This window comes from Drosophila busckii, chromosome X (assembly GCF_011750605.1).
Source record: "Drosophila busckii strain San Diego stock center, stock number 13000-0081.31 chromosome X, ASM1175060v1, whole genome shotgun sequence".
NCBI lineage: Eukaryota > Metazoa > Arthropoda > Insecta > Diptera > Drosophilidae > Drosophila > Drosophila busckii.
Genome location: NC_046608.1, coordinates 19,956,402 through 19,975,310, shown reverse-complemented (window position 1 = coordinate 19,975,310; position 18,909 = coordinate 19,956,402). Strand labels below are relative to the sequence as shown.

The window sequence follows — 18,909 nt, the reverse complement described above, 5'->3', positions numbered from 1 at the left end:
TTGATTTATGTCTGCGTATGCGTGCGGCTTGCAGAGATTGCATTGCTGCTGTCTTTTTTGGGTTGTAGATACAAGATACATATGTATCTTTAACGCTTAACAACGCACGCACCAGCGCGCTCGCTCTCTCTTTGCTTACGCTCACTCACTCAACACATTTTCACTCAAGGCGCGCGCGCTCTCTCTCGCGCTCTCTTTGCTCTTTGTTCCTGTGGGTATGCAACTTCCTTTTATTGCTTCGCTTCCGCATGCAAAGCAAAGAGGGTGAGCTGCAGTCATGTTGCCAAACTGCTGCATTTACTTCTATATATACTATATATATTATATATAAGCATATGCAGCTGAACTTGTTTTTTTTTTCAATTACAGCCTGCTGTAATGATCCCAGTACTAAGCGCTATATATACCTATATATACATATGTATGTATCTGTGTGTACATTTTTCCTTTTTGGTTTTGTTGTGCAGCTGTATGCGGAGTTCAAGTCTTGAGGATCGTTAGAATTGTCACGTAGGCAACAGAAGAACAGCACAAGATGTTCCAGTAAAAGTAAACAGCACATTTTTTATGTCAATACATCAATACTATTGATAGACGTAGCTATCTATACTATCTAAAATTTATTTTAAATTTAAATGCATAAACTAGAATTTTTAGCCAAAGCAGCTTAACTGGCATTCATTAAATGTATTTGTAGCTTTTTTGTTTAGCAGTTAATTTTTATTTTTACATTTAAAATGCATAAGTATTCAGTAAAAATTTTAATATATTAAATAAGCAAAGTTTGTTGTTAAAATATATTTTTATTTATTATATTTATTTTAAAAATCACACCCAGATTTTGTTTTTTATTTCTTTTAAGTATGCAGAAAAATTCAGTAACAATTTTAAAATATTGAATAAGCTAAATTTGCATTTAAAATATATTTTTATAATTTATTTTTTTTATATTTTTTATATATTTTATTGAAACGCTATAGCTTATTAAATAATAATTATTTAAAAATTATTGTCTGTTCGTAAAAATGTTGAATGCCAAATTATCAATCTGAAATTTATAGCCTATGATAATATAATCTGCAGTCACTTATACACTTAATAAAAATTTAAATGCATTTGTATGCGTGTGTACAAGTATTTTCACTTAAGTGTTTGTTATGCTGCTGATGAACTGAAAACATGACCCCCCCACCCCCCTGCACACTCTTAAAATCTTAACGATTGCTATGAGAAACGCCACTAATGGAGCAATTGAAAAAGTAACTTGAGCTGCAAAGATGCGATATGTGCTTATGGTATATATAGTATCTGTATCTGTATCTGTGTATGGTGTACCGTTGTGCAAACCGCTTGAACTCAATATGTTGATTAAAAAAAAATAGTAATAAAGAAGGCAAACAAATGTGTTGGCTAAGGCGCAAGCAGTGGCTTTTAGCATTGAGAAATGGCTAACCGCACCATAGCAGGCGCTACATACAATATTTATAGGAGCATACAGTGAAGCAAGCGTAGAGTGGCAGCTTAAAGTGAACGCCAGAACTGTAGCAAAAGCTAAGCGATACTATCGATAAGTATAGTTTCGTTAAAAGCATTTAGCAAATAGAAAAACTGGATTTAAATATCTTTAGAAAATAGCTGCATATATTATTGAAACAATCGATACTATCGATAAGTATAAGTAAACATTTAGCAAATAAAACATTTTTCAAATATGTATGTAGCTAGATTTAAATACCTATAGAAAATAGCTGCAAATACAACTGAAGCAATCGATATCATCGATAAGTATGCAAAGTACTTAGTTTGTTATGACTGTAAAGTAAAGAAAATCATTTATAGAGCTGCTGCTGCTGCTGCTGAAAACGTTTGTGATTACAAATGGTAACTTTTTTTTTTTTGAAGCTGGCCAAGATTGTTGACAATGGCTAAAGCAGAACCAAACTGCTTTTGAAGCTTAAACAAGGTTTAATGCCCTCGCATGGAGGCTTCAAAGCTTGAGCAGCATTTCAAATACGAGTTAACAGCAAGAGAGAGGGAGCGAGCGAGCGAACGAATGAGTGAGCGCAAAAGCAAACGACATAGTCAGCAGCTTTAATGAAATTCCAATAAGAAAATCAAGCTACGTCGCTGTATGTGTGTGTGTGTGTGTGTTAGGGTCGCATACCTGTTGCTAAGGCATGGGCAACAAGTTGCCGCCTAGAACGATATATCGATAACAGGGCTGCAGTAAAGGCAAGCACAAAAAGGATTGGCCGCTAGCGCTAGCAGCTAGCCCTAGCAACAACAACAGCAAGAAAAAGAAGAAGAAGAAGCATAAGAATAAGCATAACAAACTGTAGCTAAGCAGGTGAGAGCGCGTCGCATAGACAATGAGCGAGAGCTGCGCTCTCCGCTTGTGTTTCCGTGTGTGTGTGTGTGTGTGTGTGTTGGTGTCTGTAGCTTGAAACGATTGGAAACGAAGTTGAAACATCGCTTCATCAGTACGGGCTTGGCATTTGCTGACGACGACGACTTTTGGGCTCGCTCTACACACACACAAACACTCAGTGCCGTTGCGTATGTGTGTGTAACTGCGTCATCGACCAACGAACAACAACAACAACAACAACAGCAACGAGCAGCAAACACCCAACGCCCAACGATTGTGCAATCAAGCAAACAACATTAGATACAACACAAAATGTCAACATCATCATCACTCTGCAACTTGCTGCTTGCTGCGCTGCTGCTGCTCTGCTGCGGCGGCTGGCTGCGTCTCAGCGACGCCATCGAATGCTACGTCTGCGACGCCAGCGACACCACAAATCCTTTCCAATGCGGCGAATGGTTCGAGCGCTTCGACATGCCCGATATACAGCCACAGAACTGCTCCAATGTCCATGGCGCTACGTTCTGTGTGAAGCATGTGGGACGCTTTGAGGGCGGCATTGGTGCCAAGCGCTTCTGCAGCTCCAAGGATTTGGGCAACTACTGTGACTATGTGCGCAACAAGGGCGATCGCATGGACTATCGCAGTTGCATCTACACTTGCGACACCGATGGCTGCAATGCGGCCACGCAATTGACCAACGCCCATTATTGGGGTGTGGCGCTGCCGCTGCTGCTGCTGCTGCTAGCGATCTGGCAACGCTAATAACGCACCCACACACATACATAGCTTTTCTCACCTTTTCTCACACACACATTAATCTCTGATTTTTTTTTTCATAAGTTTAAGCTTTGTAGCGCGTAAGTTTTGTTTGAGCAAAATTTTGAAGTAAAGTTACTCACAACACACCAAAAAACTCAGAAAAACTTGTTCACTTTTTGAAATGAAACGGCATGAAACGCAGCCGCAACACTTTGGCAATTGAAACATGGCGCGTTTGCTAGTCGCGCTTTGTGGCGAGGGCGGGGGTGGTGCTGGGGCGCAGCATGATCAATTTGTTAGCTTTTGCGGCAACATTTACTAATCGTCAGTTTGATTTGTCAGCCAACAAAAATGATAGACTTACAGTTGAGCTGTAATTGCAACGAATTGTTGAGAAATATTGTTGAAGAATGAACAATATTTTGTATTTTCTATTCTATTATAAAAATATTTGTCGTACAAATCTAAAAGTATTTGTAAAACTGTTGATAGTTTGTAATGTATTGTTGAAAATAATAATAATTCCAAATTTTTTATTCTTTTATAAAAATATTTGACTATTTTTTAATAAAAATCTAAAAGTATTTGTATAGCTGATTATAGATTGTAATGTATTGTTGAAAATATTGCTGTATTGTTGATAATATTTAGATAAATTGCACTAAATAAATTAAATTTTCAACAGCAATATTCAATTTTAATATTGTTGAAAATATTCAACAGCAATATTGCTCTTGAATATTTTCAACAATACATTGCAATCTATCTATTCTTAATTTTGTATTATTATTTCATTAAAATGTTTGGCACTTTTTTATATAAGAATATGAAAGTATTTATATAACTAATGGTAGATTAAAAGTTTAGCTATAATTTTTAATTACTGTTGAACGTATTGTTGTTGAAGAAATTTTCTGCAATGGAACATATTGTTGAAAATATTGTTGAAGCAATTCTTATATGGCAAATATCTTAGAAATTTAATTTGCTATGATGATTTGCATACCTAAAACTATAAATAAATATAAATCTTTTAAAAATTACAAATATTATTTAAAAATAAACACAATTTTTAATTCTTTCTTTCAGTTGCAACCAGATGAATTTAATTTGTAAGTTTTATATTTTCTACAAAATCCAATTATTTTTCATTATTGTTGTATATTGTTGATTGTTGTGGTTTTCATAATTTATAGGGTATCTATTGTACTTAGCTTGACTGTAGGTTGTGACATACATTTGTACAAACTGCCGCCGACTGTTTTGAAAGTTGTCGTTGTCACAGTTGTTGGTGTTGTTGTTTTGGTTGTTGTAATTTATTGCCTTGAATTGTCTGCTAAGCCTCAATGCAACTCGGCTTGTAACCTGTGCGGTTGCTTGGCATAAAACGCGGCTCATCAGTAAATTGATATTGACATTTAATTAAAAATATAAGCAGTAATGTATTGAAAGATCATTTAATTTAGCTCAATGCCTGATCCGCTGCCAAATGCTGATTAAGGTCAACAGAACTAGGCTTAGTGTCAAACCTGTTGCATGCCTCGCGACTCGGCCCACGTTTGTTTGTTTGTTTGTTGTTGTGAGCGTCAATTTCAAGACTTTAGTCCATTGCGTAATTGTCTAAATTGAAAACGCCTTGAGGCGATATCATTGTCATGAGTGGTGCTAATTTGACGAGCGCCTGATAAGCGTTTCTAATCTATTCTTTATATACAAGCCCTATACATAAATATGGCTTTATATATGTGTGTTTGTGTGTGTATCCTCACAATTTCAATTCAACGCATTTGACTCGCCTTCAATTGACTTTTATGACATTCGTCTCATCAAAACGCAAAGCTCTGTTCAGCTGCCGCCCAAGATTGAGCTGAAAAAAAAATAATACTTCAATTGAGGTTTACAGAGAAAAACTCTCAAGAATTTTGTTAGCAGCAAATATTATACATATTAATCTCAATAGCGACTTATATATAAATGTAGCTTCGTTTCTAGGTGACATCTATGTTGATGTAACAAGCATTAGCTTTGTCTATTTGTTGATAAGTGGCACTAGCTGATACTAGAATTATAGATGTTGTATTTATAAATAAAGATTATAGCATTCTAGTATTCTGGCTTATATACCAAGTTGTATACTCTAGTTATAAAACCACGATCACTGTTCAATTCAAAATTTTTGCTATTTCTTACACATTATTTTGAAAAAATTCTAAAACAAACAAGTTTGAAAAATGTCCTAATACGAAATATATTTTTTCAATTTTTACTATTTGTTACAAATATTTTGAAAAAATTCTAAAACAAATAAGTTTGAAAAAAGTTGTAATACAAAAAATATTATTTCATTATTATTTAAATTTTTGCAATTTGTTAGAAAATATTTTGAAAAAATTCTAAAAGAAAGAAGCTTGAAAAATGTTTTAATACGAAAACTATTTTCTTGGAATTTCAATTATTTTTTTAGTTAGAGACGTTCAGTTGACTTTTTTTTTTTTACAAATTTTGCTAAACATTCGACAAAGATTGTTTGCAAAGACTCTAGAATTTTTTAAGTGAAATATTTTTTACTCTTTTAAGAGTTCTGCTGATCAGTTTTTTCTATTCTATGCTAGAGCATTTTAAAGTCGAAACGTAAACAAAAGCTTTAAATTTAACACATTTGTTCTTCCGCTTTTTGTTTTCTTTTTTTTTTTTTTGATTGGAAAGTCTAAGGCGAAAGGTCAATAACATTTGTTGATATGCCCAGACATAAGACGGCGTCGTCTATTTTTTTTTTTTTTTTGTAGGGAACGCACGTTTTGTACGCAGAGGGAATGCAAGGGTAGGGGGTAGAAAGAGAAAGAGGAGAGAACAGCTGCTCAAGGTCACTGCCAAAGCAGCGTAGACAAAGGCAACAAAATGCAGAAATAGAAATGCAGACGAAGGCAAAAACATTAAAAACGGAAATAGCCAAAGAGCGATAGAGAGAAATATGGAGAGAGCGAGACAGAAAGCGAGACATTGGAGAGTAGAAACCCAGACAACAGACATTTGGGAAAAATCTCGCGTAGCAGAAATTTCCGGAGCCATAAAAGCGGGCATTAGAACGTGCCACATGTTACGCCAGACGGGGCAACATACGCACACACACACACACACTGATAGAACAGGAACAACCCTCGAATGTGGCAAACAGTAAACACTCGCTAAATAATAAACTAGTTTGAATTTTCAAATAATTCGAACTAAGAATTGAGATTTTTTTATTGGACAACAAAATTTAAATCCACTAATGATTTGAAGACTTTTCTTCTTTTTCTAACAAAATTTAATTGAATTTAAACTTTTCTTATATTTTTCCTTACACAACGAAATTTAATTCTACAAATGTTTTTAAAGACTTTTATTCGTTTCTAACAAAATTTAATTAAATTTAAACTTTTCTTAAATTTTTCTCTTCACAACAAAATTTGAAGATTTCTTTTTCTAACAAAATTGAGTCACACAAATGTTTTAAAAACATATAGAAATGTTTTTTAAATATATTATGATGTTTCAATATTTTGAACTTAGTTTTAGTTCGCTTTAAAGAATCTTTACTGCATCTAAATTCTCAACCCTGTCTGGTGGCTCTGTTTATATTTTGGCTAAAATGCATGCATTCGCTTCCTGGAAGTTGCTTAGCGATTTTTATAGTCTCTCGCTCTCTCGTTTAGGGGAGGGCGACGAAGGGTCGCGACGCTTTTGTTGAGGGTCGCAAACATTTTGCGTTTCGAATAATTTGGGTATTTCGTATTTTCGTATTTTATATTTGTCCTGATTGCGTTGTTGTTGCTTCACACTCAGGGCTGCTGCGTCATGCATTCGCTCAAGGGTTGCTGCCCACACCGCTTGATCCTGTCTAGCGAGCGAGAGAGAGCGCCAGAGAGCGAGTCCTTTGTGTGCTTGTAAATTGCGTTTCGCGTACTGTACTGCAATTTCATCAGATGTTTTTGAGTGAGTTTTTCGCATTGAGCTGACACTGACCTACGCTGAAATTCGCACTCACTCTGCCTCTCTCTTGCTCTCTGACTTTATTATCCCGGAAGCTAAACAAGGAACAAAGAAGCTAAACAGGAAATAAATGAAATGATTGCATATATATTTGCGCATTAGCTTGCGAATCATAAAAGGAAGCGAGACAAAGGAATTCGAAACTGAGCTAAAGAGAAACAGAGAAATATAAATATTTGACTACGCAGTAATATTTAAAAAATATTTTTTATTAGTTGCTAAAACATTTAAGAATTTAAATTATATAGCACAGCTTTTATAAATATTTTTTATTAATAAAATTGCTTACTACGAAATTTTTAGCCCTTAGAAATATTTAAAAAATATGCAAAATATTTTTTATTAGTTTCTAAAAACTTTAAAAATTTAAATTATATAGCGCAGTTTTTATAAATATTTTTTATTAACAAAAATTACTTACTACGTAATTTTTACGCTATAGAAATATTTAAAAAATATACAAAATATTTTTTATTAGTTGCTAAAAACTTTAAAATATTTAAATATATAGCGCAGCTTTTATAAATATTTTTTATAGATTAAATTACTTACTACGCATTTTTACGCTATAGAAATATTTTAAAATATTTTTTATTAGTTTCTAAAAACTTAAAAAAAATTAAATTATATAGGAATAAATAAATAATATTTATAAACTTGTCGAAATTTGTTGAAGCAACGCAGCAAAAATTATTATTTAATTAAATAATAATTCTTTTTAGTACTTACATGTGTTTGTAGCTGCAACTTTTTAACACAATCATAAAAATATTAACAATTTGTTCAAGTCAAATTTTCCACTCTCTAAATCGCTTTGAAGCATTTCTTCTTTCACACAATTATAGCACAGGTAACTGAACTGTTCAAAACGAACAAAGCAACTAATTCATTTGCTTGAGTAGGCAACTCCAATTTCCCTTGCAACATTCCCAAGCACGTGCCTCAAATGAGAGTAGAGCTGCTTATATTGCTAATAAATCGTAATAAATGCTGCATATGGCGACAGGCAAAAGAAATAAATGCACAAAAGTATTTGCTAATCCGCACAAATTAAATGCAATTGAAATAAATTTACATGTTGAGGAATTCTCACAGCAGACTACAGTGGCAACAAGTGTGTGCGCTTGCTCCAATTGCATAAATTTATTGGCAACGAATATTCAGTGGACAGTGGCCACAGCTTCCCTTATTCGCTGTCTCCCTCCCACTCTATCTTACTCACTCTCTCTCTCGAGCTTACCTCTCTCGCTTGACTGCTACAGTTCAAAGTGTTAATTGTCGCATAAATTTTGATAATTGAGCCACTTGATGCGACTAGCTGCAAATTGCTGACCATGCCCACCCACAACGCCCCGCCTCAGCTACTATATAACAATAAATTATGCTAAAAGGGTTAACAAGTGGGCTTTAAGCTTATATTTTATAAATATTTCAAGTCTAGCCAATCGATTGTCTAGCCATAACGAATTTATAATAATTAATTTCACATGAGCTTAAGCTCAATTTAAATTTTAGCATATTAACAATAGCTACAATATTTTATTGTATTATTTTATTACACTTTTTTATGTATTTTTTATTTTTAATTTTGCTTATTATTATTACATAAATTTTATTTAATTTTTTTTATGTATAATAATTACTTTTACAAAAGCTCAATTTAAATTTTAGCATATTAACAATAGCTACAATATTTGACTATATTATCTTATTAAATTTTTTGATGTATTTTTAATTTTGTTTATAATTATTATGTAAATTTTGTTTAATTTTTTATGTGTTTTTAATTTTGATTATTATTATTATTATATACATTTTATTTAATTTTCTAAATTGCTTACAGTTTTCTATTTTATTATTTTTAATTTATTTATTTTTATTTATTTAAATGCTAAGTTATGCATTAATTTTATATTATAATTATTTTTTATTGTATTGAAACATATTTAAATTGGTTGCATTGAATTAAAATTTTAGACAGCTGCTTGCTTATTTTTAAATTAAATTTCTAATAACTTTTGTTAGCAAAAATTCCATTATATTAACTTAAGCTTAAAATATTTAAAGCAGCTGCTTGCCAAATTTCGTAGCGCTTCAAAAACTATTTATACAATTTTTTGTTATTCCACACAGCTTGCCTATCAATTCGTTTGCTTTTATAAAAGAATTTTTCTTATTTGGTTTTCTTATTTATCTAGACAACTTAATAGTCTAAGCAAGAACCTGTCATACCAGCCAGGCTTAATCTTCAAGACGATCTTATAAACTTTTAACGTTCATTCACCAGCTGAGTGAACCAAAAAAAAAAAAAAATGAATACAATGCGCGCCTTATAAATTGCTTTTGTTTTGTTGGGATTTTTTGTTGTGTCAGCGCAACAATTAAGGCTAATTTTAAATTTTTTTTATTTAAAATATAAGTTCATTTTAAACACTTATTGGCTAGGCAATAAATTAAAAATAATTTGCATGTGCTAATGCATTTTTGCAGTTGACTTTAAATTGTATTTGCTTTAGTTTGTTTGTTGTGATTGCCACTCAAAACGACAGTTGAACACATGTCCGACTGTCAAGCAGTGGCAAGTGGGGCGTGCTGTGCCTTTCGGTGGGTGTGAAACGTCTCAGACAACTTTACGAGCGACTTGCAACTCGTCACAGTCGTTGGCATTGACCGCATAAACAGCCGCACATAATTGATAAACAAACGAAAAAAATATTGTGCTGTCATTTAATAAAATATAAACTAAATGCGAATCAAATGCTTATAAGGTATTTAAAGCAGGTGTCATAGCTACAACAAGCTTTGCCATAAATGAGCGAACATAAAGTCTCTACTATACAGAGACATATATATTTTAATGATTGTGTGTGCAGCAAGTTGCAAGTGGCGACTACAAATTGTTTAGTTTGACACCAAATATGACTTGCAGTAATTGGCGATAAAAGTTTAGAAAAGTTGCAGCTAATTTGGATTAGAAAATTAACAAAATATTAAACCAATAAAGCTTCAAACTTATGTTTCATTATTTCAATCAATTCAATTGTATATAGTATTATAATATTATATTCTATACTTGCAGCTTCGAAATTCTTAACATTTTTGAATTAAGCAAGCCTAACATTTTTTTAGAATTACAGCATTTTAAAATAATTTTTTTTAACAATTTATATTTGCTTATGAAAATTATAGTAAAGCGTCTAAAGTTTATAAAGCTTAAGCTAACAACTATTTGATATTAAACAGCAATTGACAGTTTTTTTTTTATACAAATTTCAAGTTTATTAGATTTGGCTTTAGCTTAGAACCAACAACATTAAAAAATATCTAGCTGAAGGCATACAACAATCATTCAGTTATTGAATGCAGTAACCACAAATGAAAGTGGGTCAAGCCACAAAATCAAAATGAAATCAGTGCAAAGGCCAGACAACCGAAACAAGTTGGGCAGGGGGGAGGCCACGCCCACAACAAGCGTTAGCTACAAAGGTGAAGGTGTTGCTGTTGGTGTCTGGTTTTTGGTTTTTGGTTTTGTCAATAAATTTCTAAAACTGGCTCTGCAGCCATTTTAAGGGGGCTTTGAAAGAAATATATGGAAACCAGTTCTAAATAAACAAAAAGCGCATAAATTTCTAACTTAACAATAAGTATATTTAAACAGTTAGTAATACAAAAGAAAATCAAGCTCGCTAGCTTGATAAATCTAAACTTTTAAGCTGGCGCCCTCTGGCGGTGCACTGGCGGCACTCGTTGTGGCACGATGATGCAACAGCGGTGCATCCACAGTATCCAACGATGGTAAATGTGGATACTGAGCGCGATAATTATTAATATCGTTGTCGTGTGTCGGATTATCGGGAAATTCGCTGGCCAGATGATAAATGACTTTGGTGAAAAGGAATTCGGATAAATTGGTGCGCAAAAAGAACAAGAACATCCAGTTGGAGAAATTGCATTTTTCAATAACAGAGCTCAAGTCGCTTTCCTTGATTTTGCCAGGCTTGGCCCAGTACAAAGTCCAGCGGGTAAAGGTAACGCTGAAAAGTGAAATAGAGATAAGTTGCAAGTTTCTAGTGTAAGCTAAATTGTTTGTGCTTACCTCTTGTATAAAAACAGTGTTAGTAAACGCCAAATCAAACTGAGCACGGTAAGCGTTAGCAGAAAAGCGTACCAGAACCAAAGTATAGTGTAAATCTTTTCGTTCATTATATTCAAAGCCATAACGCAAAGCGTATCGTGCTCTTGCAACGAACCCGCTGCACCGTATTTGAAAAAGGTGCACTTGGTCACCTTGGGGAACACAATATCGAGTGCATCCATTTTGTCCACCCAACGCTCCTGCAGCACTTTGACGCCCAAAGTGAGAAACTGTCGACCCAGAAAGCGATGCGTCACATAAATCTGCAGACACAGATTCGCTAAATTCAGCAGCTCGGCAAACACCAGATGTGCACCCCACGATTGATTCAGACGCATGCGATCGATCATTGTGCGTCGTATGTTGATCACACGCTCCTCGGCCTCGGCCATCGATGGAATATTGAGTGTGCCTATGCGCAGACTATCGTTCTTCAAATAGCGCGTTAGTCCCACCATGCGTAGTCCATAGACCAGCGCCTTGATGCGTCCACCCTCCCACTTCTTCCACAGCGCATGCGGCATGTAGAAGCAAAGCGCCTGGGCGAACAGCACAAAGGGCACCCATTGATAATACGCGTGCTTCTTGACTTCATCGCTCTGGCGATTGTAGGGTCCAATGCCTGGCTCGAAAATGCTGCCAGAGTTCAATGCCGTGTTGTTCATATGTCGCACCTGTTGAGTAGAGAAGTAGCAGTGTAGTTGAGTAAACTAGTTCAGTTCATGAAAAATTCAAACTTTCAAAATTTAATAGCCAAACTGCTTTACTACATTAAAAACTAAAGCATTTGTACTTCAGTGTATTTAGTTTCTTGTTGCTTCTATTAATTGAGCGTGAACTAGCTTAAATGAACTGGTTCATTTATGGTTTACTTTCTGTGCTGTTCTGTTTTAAATACATGAAATAGAACTAAATGTGGCTTCAAATTGAAATAATTTCTTCAGCTAAGCTTGACTTTGAACTGGTTCAAGACCAGCACTCAGCTAACAATTGAGTTAGAAGTAACTACGAACCGCTTCAGCATGTGAAGTTCTAAAAACATTCGTTCTATTTTGCTTTGGGTCACAGCAAATGTTACTTGAGTTCATTCAGTTCATTGCATGTAAATAATTTCAGCTCTAAAAATCATAAGTTCATATCATATCAAAGAATTTGTCAATTCAAACTTGACTACTAATCGATTCAATAGTAGTTGAACGCTATAGATCGCAAAGTTCTTGCTTTGGTGTTCCAAACGAAGCAAATGTTGCTGCAATTTGAATAGATGAACGCTAATTATGAACCAGTTCAAAAGCGCAACCAGGTCATAACTCAGGAATTAAGCTACAAAGCTCAAATTTTTTTTCAAAAATTAGACTTTCCGTATGGCTACTTACCACTGTAAATGTGGGCGTAAAGAAGCAGAACGTATTGATCACTGGCGCCACAACACTATCCGATATGCATTGAATATGTTCGCCAATGTATTGACGTGAAGTGACCAGCAATGTGGCCACCAGCAGCAAGACAAAGGTCCAACGATAGTGCAGCTTGAACACAATATTATCGATGATCACACGCGTTAGATCGGCCTTAATATACTGGCTAACGGAACTGAATGTCTTCAGCATGCTGACAAACTATTTACAACAGTCACAAGTAAAAAAAAAAAAAGTACAGAGAAAAAAAAAGTAGAAAACTTACACCCAAGCTAAACAAAACAATTTATAAACGTTTTGTAGCTGGAGTGTCTGATATCGATATTGATATAAACGCGATCGTTTACGCTTTAGTTGCTATTGTACTTTTGCGAATTCGTCGAGCACTACGAGCTCCTCGTATTGTAGCTGTTGTCCGCATACTGCAAGGCTAGACTCATCGCAGCGGTCTCGGAGGCCAGAGAACCGAGAACGGAGAATCGAGCACCCATGGGGCCAGTTGTTATGAGAGTGTGTTTTTGGGTTAACAATACAGAAAACAGAACAGACGCCCTCTTATCACCCAAAGCTCTTTTTCAGCCAGCCTTAACTGGCAACTTTGGAGCCGATAAGATAATACCAAAGAAATCAAGAACAACAAAAAAGTCTTAAGCACTTTTAATTGAGTTAAAGTATTATAGGGGCTACGAGTACTTTGACTTTCAGTCAATAGATGTAACGCTTTATGGATTAGAACGGAATTGTTAGAGTTTTGTTCTTTTATTTTAGGTTTAACTATAATCCAACTAAGAAATTCAATTAAGCAATTATATTTATACAGCATATATATATGCGCTGATTTATATGCTTCTATATCTTATGCAGTGTATTCAAAAATACGCTTCACCCCATAAAGAGCTTTGCCCTCTCTCTCTCTCTCTTTCTCAACACTCAAACTTTATTATTTTAGAGTGTTAAATCCAGCTGAGAGCGCATATTAGCAAAGTTAGACACTTTAACTAGCTATAGACATATATTTTTTACTCGTATAGTTACAAAATTAAAAATTTACTCAATTCTGTTACCCTAATGTTGAGAAGGGAAGATTTGTTGCCCAAGGGCTATCAGTTGTAGTCACTTGCACTTTTTGGATATAAAACTCATATCAATATTGACCCAGATCAGTGTTTGGCAAATAGACACAAGCAGTCAACAATCGAAGCACTTGAAATTGCAGTTAAGTTAAACAGATCAATTGATCCGCAATAATTATTAAGTAAACAATCAAGTTGTACACAATTGTAGATCAATAGAGAAAGGTTCAGCGGTTCAAGTGCGCGTCAGTTAAGAACAAATCAATGCAAAGCTTAAGCTAGTGATGGTCAGTATTATAATGATACATCAGACTGATCGTACAAACCTTAAGCTTAAGCATGATGTAGCTGAACAATGATGATCACTGATCTTAACAGATAAAGTTGATCATTGAAGATCAAAAGAGAAGGTATGGGTTCAAGTGTGCGTCAGTTAAGAAAGTCTAAACATGAAAAAATCTATGCAAAACTTAAGCTAGTAATAATTAGTATTAAATTTATATATATATTGATCCATTTAAGCTTAAGAATGATGTAGCTGAAGAATGATGATCACTGATCTTAACAGATAAAGTTTGATGTTGAGATCATTGCAGATCAAAAGAAAAGGGTTTAGACATGAAAAAATCAATGCAAAGCTTAAGCTAGTGATGATCAGTATTAGATTTATATATATATTGAACATACTGATCAATAAGCTTAGGAATGATGATCACTGATATTTACGAATAAAGTTTAGTGTTGATCATTGAAGATCAATAGAGAATATTCCTAAGTTCAAGTGCATCAGTGCGTCAGCTGAGCAAGTCTAAGTTATGAACTGATCTGCAGTCAGTTATCTTTAACATATTTAATGATTATGAACATGATAAGCTAAGCTTTATGATTAATTTCAATTTATATAACGATCATTGGAAGAGTTCATCATGTGATCTCGAGCTAACTAATTTCAACTAACTAAATTTAACGTCTTTGTGGCTTAACAGCAATTGAATCAACTTGTGATCAGCGTCACGTTTATACAAGTAACAAATAATTGTCACTAGTGTATTTATATATAGCACAACTCATTCTGACACTTACTTTGAACTGTTTTGATCATTTGCCTAAGATTAATGCAAGTTCCGCGCAATTGTGTTATCAAAGTTAGAGGAAGCTCACAACTGATTGCTGGATATGAAAGTAAATTTTTCGTTAAAAACGGCTGCGTCAGTTGGGTGCTTTTTTGTTAGGCATTTGAATTAGTTAGCATTTGCGTCAGACTGATTCATTGTGGGTGGTTGTGGGTGGTGGTGGTAAAAACTAATTAGCACAAGGCGCAGGCAGACAAACAGACATTGAGACTTGGAATCTTATCGCTTGGCCAAGTTTTTATTTTTTTTTAGCAGCATGCGTTTACTCTATAGTAAGTCATAAGTTGTTTCAAGATCTTTGAGCAGCTTGAGTTGACAGCTGATAAGACTTACAGCCACACATTGCGCTTATCTCAGGTATTTTTCGTTGCTGCAATGGATAAGATTGCTTATTGCTTAGTAATTTGTACATTTTTAGTAGCAAAGTTCATTGATTGATATCTTTTTAGACGCTATATACGTAATTTAGCACCGAAATCTGTTTCGTTGTCGTTTCAAGTTACGCGCTGAAATTTGAATACTATAGCCAATCCGTGTGGTAATGCGAACCATTCATGCAAGGCGCGCACAAATGTTGAAAAAATAATAAATAAATAACAAAAAAAAAATAAGTTTATAACCACAAGAAGCTAAAGCGTCTCGCGCTTGCCTCAGGCCAGCGTCTAAAATTACAAATCGTGTGTATTGTTGGCTAAAACAAAATTTATCGCAACTGTTGCAAAAAGTTCTGCGGAAAAACAAAAGTGAAAGTATTTCAATGACTTAAATAAAATGTCGCAATTTTGTGTAATCCAAAGCCAAATCTCAATTTATACACACATAGGTAATGTGATCTTTGATTTGATTTATGCAAAATGTTGTCGCTTTCTTTTTTTACTTTAAACTTTCTCAATTGCTTGTTGTCAATTCAATTTGTTGCTGCATTGCTTTTGTATTTCCAAACAATATTTTTTATTTTATTGCTTATATTTTTATACGATGTGAATTATATTTATTCCAAAAGTCAAACGATTTTTTGTCAGAATCGATTTACACAATAAATATTTGCAAACTTTTAATTTTATAAAAATATTTTTTGATTTTTTGTCAAGCAAATCTTTAAAAAAAAATGAGTAAAATTCTAATTTTTACAAATTTTGTTCCTTGTAATATTATTAAAAAATTATTTATTTTCATAAATAAAATTTATTTCATAATCAAGCGACTTTGTTTAAGTTTATTGCTAGAATCGATATTAAAAATTGCCACATTAAATATTTGCAGACTTTTTATTTTCTAAACATTTTTTTTTATAATTTTGTTAAGCAAATATTAAAAAAAAGTTATATTATATATGTAAAACTGTATTTTTAGTTTTAATTATTTTATTAAAATATTTTTTGATACTTTTCTCAGCAAAATCTTTAAAAAATTAAGCTAAAAATTCTAAAATTGTCTTTTTAATTTAACAAAATTTGTTGCTTCAATAATTTATTTATTTTCATAAACAAAACTTATTGCATAAACTGACTGCAAAGTTACAGCTCATTGGTTACCAAGTAACTAGCTACTGCACTAGTTGGTAACTAGTTTGCAGCTTGAATAATTTTATCAACTGATATACACTGTCTGCTGATAATTTGCATACGCCATCATTCTGTGCAGTCTCTCGTTCAGCAAAAGTAATCAATATTTTGTATATAGGTTAAGAACTAAGCAATAGACAGTGCCAGAGTCTATAACTTTGATAAATAATATAAATAAAATGCCAACTGGTCAAGTTGTGTGTGCGCTTTGAAGTGTGCGAGCGCCAAGGCAATTGACAAATCAAATGGCGCCGCTCAGTTAAAGCAACAAATAAAATATGCAAAGAGATATAAAAAAATAAAGTGTACACTAGTATATAAACTGTTTGTTATCAGTTTAAACTTAATTGCATAAGCTTGTTAAACTCAAGTGCAGTCGCCAGCGCGTATTTTGAAACTTGCGGCTAAAAGTGTGAAATAAATCAGTTTTTATAGCTCGTACAGCAGCGGCGCCTGCGCATTCATTAAATTTACCTGTGACGCAGCTCAAATTCAGCGAATTTTCGAATGACTAAGTGGGGCACAAAGTCTCTCCAATTGTGGTTGCCATGCGGCAGATTTGAAAAGCTTAAAACAATAAACGTTAAAGATCTGATGCGCGCATTTGTTTAAAGTTTTTTTTTGCATGAGTTTGCTTAGCAACTACAATTTTTTTAACAATTAGCATTTTTATTAATTTATTTTGTGTTCACAAGGAGTTTTCAAATATTTTTCATTAAAATGTTGATTTGTTGTAATTATTAAAAAAATGCAGAAATGACAAAAAAAATACTTTTATGTATAATTAGTATTTTTTCAATTTCTAAACAATATTTTAAATTTTTAGAACTATTTTTTAGAATTTTTTTAATTTATATTTAATTCAAAACATTAATAAAGATTTTTTCATTAAAGGGTTTTTTTATAGAAAAAATTGCAGAAATGAAAAAATACTTATATACATTATTAATATTTTTTTGTTATATTTTGCTCCTTTTTTTAAATTTAAATTTACATTTTTTAAAGCATTGTAAGTCACTTTACTATAATTTTATAAAAATCAATTTCAGCCTTATGTTCTTCTATATATAAAAAAAATTGACAATTGATTTGCATGCAATTTATCTAAATATTTAGATTGCGGCTTGAGGCTGCGCCGCCTTATCTCATGTTTGTATCGATTTGTTTAAACAAAGATTTTGTTTTGTAAGCTTGTGCGAAATTCGAGCAAAGGCCGCAACTGAAGCAATAATTATATTAATAACATAAGTTTTCATAAATTGAGTCGTTGAGCGTTGATTTGATTTATAGACAAGAGTTGTGCGCCTTTCAGCTGAGATACGATCAATTATGTGTCTTGCCTCTCGCTCGCTCTATTTCTGTCTTATTTATTTTTAGCACATAACGGTGCGCTGTGCATATTTATTTAATCAAGTCAAATTTTTTGCGGCTCTAATGGATTTATTGCCTGGCCGTAGCTAATTGAAAGACTTGGCAAATCTTTTGCTTGTTTTGGTTATTAAAGTTTAACTGATTATAGCATAATTTAGTTGTTAAAAATGATGCAAGGTGTTGTTAATTAAGCTGTAAATTGAATAAAAAAATATAGGTTTTAAATGAATAAATAATTGGCTTAAAAGTTTGATTATTTTGATAAAAAAAATGCTGCAAATACGCAGGCATAATAAAAATTATTTAATTTATTGGAAGTACTGCAAATCTCCAAGGAATAAACATAAATAGCACATTAAAAATTTCTATGAAAATAAATTATAAAATATTATTAAATTTTTACAATTCTGTACAAAATGTTATCGCAAGGCAATTGAGAGAGCAATATATAGCTTAAAAATATGGCAACTATATATAAGGCTTATCGAAAAGCGCAAGACGTTAGTTTTGTTTGGCATTAAATTTATAATAAAGATAGTAAAAGTGTTATATAGGCTAAAGACGTTTAATATATGGTTAAGAGCGATTAGCAGCAGCAAAGATTAAGCACGTCTATGTGTGTGTGTGTAACAGGTAGTTGCTGTACGTATGCATGTGTGTGTGAACAAAAGTAAGACGTTAAAATGTATCGATGGCATAGATTTGAAAAGAAGGCAACACACGCACACACACACACACACATGCGTCATGTCAGGTAGTTTGGCTGCAGGTATAAACATTTTTCTTTTTTTGGGCATTTTTGTAATTGCTTTGAGTTTTGTTATTATCAGGCAGGTAAATAATATAAAAACTTACATCAACTGCAGTGAAAGCAGCGCGATAAAAAGGTAATTTCTGTTGCTCTCAGACCCAAGTGTGTGTGCGTGTGCGTGTGTGTGCCATGTTTGTTGTATCTCAAAAAAAAAAGCATATGGACAAACATGCACGTACAGCTAAACAGACAAGCGCTATGTGCATAGCTCTATATATACAAACAATACACATGCACATAT

The 18,909-nt window shown here is 33.2% G+C and overlaps 2 protein-coding genes across 2 annotated transcripts; one reads left to right on the top strand and one right to left on the bottom strand.

Annotated features, from left to right (window-relative positions):
* The first annotated feature begins 2,543 nt into the window (after positions 1-2,543).
* Positions 2,544-3,518, top strand: LOC108606893. Its single transcript, XM_017997420.2, has one exon. It carries the CDS (start codon positions 2,681-2,683, stop codon positions 3,131-3,133), a length of 453 nt encoding a protein of 150 aa, XP_017852909.1. The 5' UTR covers positions 2,544-2,680; the 3' UTR covers positions 3,134-3,518.
* A 6,923-nt stretch (positions 3,519-10,441) lies between these two features.
* On the bottom strand, positions 10,442-13,199 carry LOC108605689 (innexin inx7). Its single transcript, XM_017995481.2, has 3 exons — positions 12,674-13,199; positions 11,259-11,971; positions 10,442-11,196 (listed from the first exon to the last, which is right to left on the bottom strand). Exons 1-3 carry the CDS (start codon positions 12,905-12,907, stop codon positions 10,863-10,865), a joined length of 1,281 nt encoding a protein of 426 aa, XP_017850970.1. The 5' UTR covers positions 12,908-13,199; the 3' UTR covers positions 10,442-10,862.
* Between the last annotated feature and the right edge of the window lie 5,710 nt (positions 13,200-18,909).